This window comes from Streptopelia decaocto, assembly GCF_964273445.1.
Source record: "Streptopelia decaocto genome assembly, chromosome: Z".
Lineage (NCBI taxonomy): Eukaryota > Metazoa > Chordata > Aves > Columbiformes > Columbidae > Streptopelia > Streptopelia decaocto.
This window is the reverse complement of record NC_138657.1, coordinates 63,342,715-63,349,933: the sequence shown is the minus strand read 5'-3', so window position 1 is coordinate 63,349,933 and position 7,219 is coordinate 63,342,715. Positions and strand designations below refer to the sequence as shown.

At 39.2% G+C, this 7,219-nt stretch overlaps 1 protein-coding gene across 1 annotated transcript in view; it reads right to left on the bottom strand.

Moving 5' to 3' along the window:
- Nucleotides 1-380: 380 nt before the first annotated feature.
- PDZD2 (PDZ domain containing 2) overlaps nt 381-7,219 on the bottom strand; it is a gene marked incomplete at its 5' end in the record, with an annotated part of 145,412 nt that continues 138,573 nt past the window's right edge. Inside the window, 2 exons of the mRNA XM_082075784.1 lie at nt 381-4,524; nt 5,923-6,057. Of these exons, the coding sequence (XP_081931910.1) occupies nt 4,358-4,524; nt 5,923-6,057 (302 nt within the window). The 3' untranslated portion in view covers nt 381-4,357. The remainder of the gene's footprint in view (nt 4,525-5,922; nt 6,058-7,219) is intronic.

The window sequence follows — 7,219 nt, the reverse complement described above, 5'->3', positions numbered from 1 at the left end:
ATAGGTGACGTGCTGCAGTGACTGCTGCTCTTGGTGAAAACTCTACATTTCACCTTTGCCATCCACATTTTCCTTCCAAAGGGGCAGGAAAAAACAAAGTGCATATTTGCCTTGAAGATATTGAAGCAAGTCCTACAAAACACCTTCTAACACGTCTTAAATGCATTAACCCCCTTCACAGTGAATGACAGTTCTTAGAGAGTGGTATTTTACCAGATACTTAACAGCTTAGATGGTATTTAACAGCTCATATGCACATCTGGACAGCATTAACACTTAGTCTTCGACTGTGGTCTCCCAGACAACCTTGTCCCTGCAATGTCAGTTCCAGCTGTGGACCAGGCAGACTTTGGCGTAAGAGAAATAAATATCCAGACGAGTACTAAGGATACCATTTATTTCCAAAATCACTAAAAACCTGAAACAAAACAGTTTATGGCAATACAGATTTACATAACAGAGACAGCAAATTGAAAAATGTACAATCTATTTCATGTTATTGCACTCACTTTTTTTTGTAATATACAAGGCATATTAAACAGTTTTCATTAAAAGAAGATTTATATAAATAAAAGTGTAAATATACAATATCATACAATAAGTGTATCAGCCTAACACTCAAAACCTAACTACAGTGGGATCCCCATTTCTCATATAATCTAGTCTACTGCTTATCAATAGTTCCACGTATACATTTATATCCCCTAAATGTAGAACCAGGTAAACATTCCCATCTGGGAATAGTTCCTTCAGATTTTGACAAGAACCACTGCAGAACATTAACTAGAGTTAGGTGAAGATCATTAGAAAATATTAATCACTCAACCGCTTATTAATACTTACCTGCCCTCATATTTTCTCTCTCTTTTTTTTTTTTTTTTAAAAAAAAAAAGGTAAAATGATCAGATGTTGCTCCCTCCCTAATTTAGGCCTAATCTCACAGTTTTTAATACAGATGCAAATCCCCACAGAAGCTGGAAAGAGCTTCCAGATACAAAAGGCTGCAAAACACGCAATGGCAGTATCGCACCAGAGCCCACTCTCATATCCAGGATGTGCCCCAGGACTTCAGGTCCCTGGTGAAGAGTTGTGGACCAAGTCTGTAATTTCATCCTGAGTTTTTGGTCTTCCAAGATGCAACTTAAAGTCTCTGGAGAGTCACTGCTCTCCTAGAGCCTGGTCAACCCTGCAGCATAGCAAAGAATCACTATGGGGACCCATATGCAAACAGCAAGGCCAAAAATGCTCGTGAACCTACTGAGTAATGATGAATGAATGCAATGCCCTTTGTCATTTTGGTGTAACCAGGCTCTTAGAAAGAGTATTTACTTTGCCAGGTGCATAACCAAAGGCTCACCACATCTGTTTGGTCTGTTCATCCTGTTTGAAACAAAGCAGACCCAGACTGCCTAAATCCTGGCACTTTTGTGGAGAAAGTCACCCCAACAGAGACGTCAGGAAATGCAACTGTAGTCATATCAACGCTGGTACCATCAGAAAAGATGTTTCTTGTTCTTTCACAAAACAAATTATTTTCTGGAACAGAAACAATCAGGGTTAAATATTCTTCTTTTTCTTGCTGTAATGTTAGTAGAAAAGTCTATCATTCTATCCATAGTAACTATCTGACTTAAAACACTAAACCTATCGTTTAAATTATAGCCACTACCAAATCACACACAAAAATCCCCCCCTCTTTTTGCCGTTACTCAGCCAACACATATCTACGTGCATGTAAAATAAAATACCAAACAGTATTCGATTATTGAAAACTGAAAGCCTTCTAAATCACTCACAATAAACAGTACCTGCAAATAAGCATCTGAAAATATTTACCACCTATCATCTTAAAGCACCTCAAATTAAGTTTAATTTACAAAATGAAGACTTTACCTTTGAGCTCACACCAGTTTAGAAGCAAGAGAGACATACACCTCCCTGCATTGGAACCTCTAAAATTTCAAACTGCGGACTGAAAAAAAAAGCCATTTCCTAAAACACAACTGTGACCACATTAAAGCAGCAAAAACTCAGTACTGCGCTTGTACGTATTATGTGTATACAGGTATGTATTCACTACGCTGCATTAAATTCCACATGCATTTTACGTATCTATTATACACGCTATTGCAATCAGATTTGGGTCACTCCTGAAGAAAGCCTTGCCATTTAATTGTCATTGCCAAATGTCTTCTCCCTGTTTTTCAGCAACTATGCAGGGGTAACCTCTTGTATCCTAGCACAGGCTGACAACCTCATTGTGGTCCTCTGACCCAAAAAGCTGCACCTTCCTGAAGCCTATCCCACCATGGAGGTGACCGGAGGCAAGGACCAGTCCCGATGGAGTGACTGAGCTTTAGGGTCACAGGGGACCCAGTTCCACTGTTCTTTCATAGCACTGAACCTGAATTGGTTTCCACAGAAATCCTGCAGGCAAAGCAGCTATGGGAACATGTACAGAATTGCCTTTCCTGTAACCAAAAGTTGCATCTCTCCCTGGATTCACATGCTAATATGTTACTGAAAAATACTTAAATTTATTCATTTTCAGGGAAATATTGCACAGCTTTTCTGCTTGCCTGGTCTCAGGTTGCTTTGCAGAACTGAATTTTCCTCTGCACGTCATGAGTTGCAGTCTAATGAAGCTGTCACAGAAATGAAGCGAAGCGAGTGCTCCACTAACCTGGAGGCATCGCTCCAAGCACTGCTGAATAAATCTAAATAAACTGAACTACAGTATGATCTTGGGGCAGGGCCAAGCGTCAAGCCCAGACCTTTACGCAGCAGCTATGCAGTGCCTTGGCTCACTAGAAACATAGGCAGCACTTTAGATCTGGACCATCTCCAGGCTGAAAGCTCTTCACGCTGGGCAGGCTGGCTGCAACAGTCTCCAGCCTAATGTGACAAACAACCTGAGCACTCTGGAACAAACAACTTGTCCTCAGCTGAGAAGGACACTGTCCCCTTCCCTCCCTATCTCTTTTACGTTGTTTAGCTATCCCAGAAGTAAGAGTCTAACCTCTTGCACCCACACACTCTCCTGCCAGCATGGCAGATTATAAATAACACTCAGCAGCACGCTTTGCTACTGGTGCCTCTACCGTGAGTATAGGTGAGAAAATCAAAAAGAAATGCTCACACACTGCAACCGTCAGTTTTGCTGTATCTAACAGCACGGTTTCTCCCATCTACACAAACAGTGTTCACTTTCACCATTCAGAATGCTCAGCGTCAGCATCTTCCTGACACAGCCAGCTGTACTTATATCTTACACACATACCCTCACCCACTCTCACACAAGCAAAAATAAATACTGGACAAGAGAAGATAAAAAAGAGCAATTAAAAGCCACCACAAATATAGCCAGTTCAGACTTAATATGTTGAAATCCCTCCTGCAGCCAAATAAAAGCAGCCTGGCTTTCAGATGTGCTTTGCAATCGCTTAAGTCTGTGAGATCTGCAAGAGCTCAGCACACAAAATTATCCCTCTTTTTTTTTTAAAAAAAATAAATAAATTAAGGTCTCTAACATTGCAAGCCTTAAATATGAAAATTCAGACCCCAATTTTTATTGCTCCCATTTTAATCATAACTAACAGCTCAGTCTACACCTTGGTGGGCATGATGCTCTTGCTCACAGATTTCTACCACATTAATGCCAAGTGCTTTCAGATACAAGTTACATCTAAAATTCAATTCGATTGTGGTGGATGGCGAGTCAGTTCATCCGTTTTTAGAACTCATGAACTGACTTGGCATTCACCACAATTGAAGGCCCTCCCAGTTTTGCAATAAAATGCTGATGTTTTAGGCATTAAAATTGTGCAAAATTAAACTCTTTTGTCATGCATTTCTAGTAAAACTGCACTTAGAAGAATAAAGTGAGATTGTTCCAGACATTCTCTTATTACAACAGAAAAGGACCAGACCCTTAGTCAGTGTTCTGAAGCCTTATTACAACTGCGTTATGCAGTACAGTCTAAATACCCATCCTTGTCAACAGGATGGCAACCAACAAGTTATACTCCCTCTGCAGATACTAAAACTATCAGGGACAGGCACAGTGTTACTTATCTCAGTCAAAATATTTAAAATCAAACCCAGGAGAGGTCTTGAAGTTCCATTAAAACTGCCACATAATACAAAAATGTCTCTAACATTTGGCTTCCTTCATCCTTGATAATTAGGTGAGATTTTATGATGCTCTTCACGTGCTTGCTCAGTGGTTCTCCAAGGCTCTTAGCACCTCTCTGTAGAGTATTAAGACACTTCTGTGTTGGTTTTAGAATCAAAAAACAGCTTCCAGCCAGTTTTAAATCTTTTCTCTTAGTAAGTGTCATTAGATCTAATATTTCCATCACACTGAAGTTCTGCGTTTTCTGATCAGTAACTGTACAGGGCCTTCCGGTACAGATTTAATAATGTTCCAGGCATCGTAATGCATGAGGCCAAGTAATGATTTTCCACTAACAGCAAGAATTTCATCTCCAGTTTCTATGTTTCCAGATTGCTCTGCAGCACCACCTAGGAGCAAATGGAGAAGAAGTCAGTGTGAAAAAAAAAAAGTAAACCCACAAAAATTTGCTTTCCACTGTGATGAACAGCAAATAAATCATTTTTTCCAAGAGTGGCAGTTTCAGTACAAGCCACTTAATGTTCCGCTCAGCTCTAGCAATCTAACCTAATCTCACAGAAAATGTTATTTTAACCAAGATAAATCCTTGTTCTCAGAAAAAGGTCTGCCTTTGAAGGAAGCAGCACAAGTGCATTAAATGTGCTGTACTTTACCCCTGCAGCTGTAAGAAAACCTGATCGATAAAGTAAACATACTGCTTGTACGTAGCATGGATGTATTTTCTCAAACAGAATTTTAATATGGTAATAAGTAGACAATGCACTAGATTTTCAAACCTGGATAACAAGGATGAACAAACCGAACACGGGTAGCAAAGTTAGGACAAACATGACAGTGAGAGAAACAGCTCCTAAGAAGTGACACACCCTTCACTGCTCGTGAAAGTAGGTTTTCTGTGATGATAACCGACATCATCAGTCACCGTGGGGAGGGAAGGAGAAAAGGGAGGAGCAAGGGACTGTATCTAAAGAGAGAAATTAGTGAGCTCAAAAATTAAACATGTCCTTTACCCTCTGAATCACCTTTGAAAGAGCGGAAAACAAACACAAAGATAAATTGATATGACATTCAGAAAATATCAGCCTTTTTTCCTTGATGAGAGACTATACCTCTGAAAACTAATCCTGTATAAATGCTGCAAACCTGCAGCTTCAGTGAGAGCATCATCTTCCTTAGAAAGTGCTATATTTTTCACTAAACTGAATCCCAGACTAAGACATTAAAATCACAGCATACTTCCGGGATGGGTTTCCTTTCGATACATGGTTCATTTAACTTTACCTGCCAACAAACAGACCATCCAAGAGTGGCAGTTTTTGAATATGAACACCACCTATTCTTGGTGAAAGCAAATACTGATATCTAAGGAAAAAAAGGTAAAACTACTAACTGAGTACAATGCAGGATGGTGCTTTGGAACCACACTGATTATCTGCCCTGTACTTCTCTTAGAAAAGAGAATTGGATAAAAGGCATGAGCTTCTCAAACTGTTACGTACAATATTGCTGTTGTAATTTAATGTCTAGAATAGCTGATAAGCTAAGGAAGAAACTGCATCATATTTAGTAAATCTGATTGCTCCACAAACTTTTACGAGCAGATGGAACCTGTAGCCATTCCCAGGAGTGTTTATTTTAATGACCACTTTGGCTAGTAAATGGTAAAAAACGAAGGTCACAAACCTAAAGCTTGCTTCAAAAAACATCAAGTCCAGAGTTAAAATGTCTGTACAATGCACAGAAGGGTAACCAGAACAATATCCACTGTATTTGCGTGCTTGTAATACCTTTAAATATTCTTTTCACAAGTAAGGGTCTGTCTCCAGCAATGGAAGCTTTTCCACCATCAAGACTGAATCCCAAGCCAGCAGAGGTTTTCAACAATTCAACACAGATGACATCATTCATATCCAGGCTTGGATCTATGACACAAGATATGCAGCATATTGTTATACGGTTAACAGAAAACTGCAAGTTGTGTTTGGTTTGGTTTTCCTGCAGTGACAAAGCAATTCAGAGTTCAGTTCATATTCAAACTAGAACATGTTGTCACCCACTTTCTCAGAAGTGACTATTATTGCAGCTGTGAAGGGGGAACAGTACAAAACACGTTCACCCAGAGACATTTTCGTTTTGCATGTTCAAAAAAAACTTACCAAGGCTTTTTTTTTCAAAATTAAAGCTTGGCAAACTTAGTAAAGACTCTAAACATCAAAAAAATAACTAAAAAATTGCAAAAACTGTGAGTGATGAGCATTTATTTTTCTTTCAGTTGCTCCCACTTGCTTGCTCAATGAGCCACATCTTTTAAAAAAGCAGTAATGAATGAAACATTACATTAAACAAACATGTTACATCCCCTTAAGTAAAAGTTTCTAATCACCACTAGTATGAATAATCATTTTTGGTCTCATGTGTATGGAAATAACCACAATTACCTGTACGTGCATCCTGCCTTCTATGTAGCAGACATTTTTATAATGCAATATTGCTGTAGCTGACATAAAACATGGTTTTGCTTCAGAGGAAATAAATCTACAGTTTTGGAAAACAGGGCCTTCTTTGCCCTGTGTGAACATCAAAATTATGCAGTCTGAACTATCACAAATTACTGCTACTGTTATCTGAAACAACTCTAAATGTTATCTAAAACATTTGAAGCTCTGCTTTGCCTTCAAGATGGAAATACATTAATAATAACTCAATACTGTTGATTATAACATTATGTTGCCCCCTAGTGCCTGCACCAGCAGATGTTCTGCATCTGTCAATGACCAGGACACAGCGAGTTAAGGGTAGAAACGCATTCTGTAGTAATTACATGTGTTCTATCCATGGAAGCAATCCCAGAAAGACTGATCCATTCATTTACAGAGTGCTTCCTATTTCTTTTAAGCCGTATTACAAAGCTGTACTATAAATCCCGGTGAAAGCATAAAACAATAAAAATGCTACAGGAAAAAAAACCCAAACCAGTAATGATTATGGGTTAAAAATGGGTGAGGGCAGCTCCATGTCCACGTTTTGGGGTGGTCTCAGCTGAGTGCCTGGTATTGCCCTGGAAGGCCAGGGAAGCCACAACAC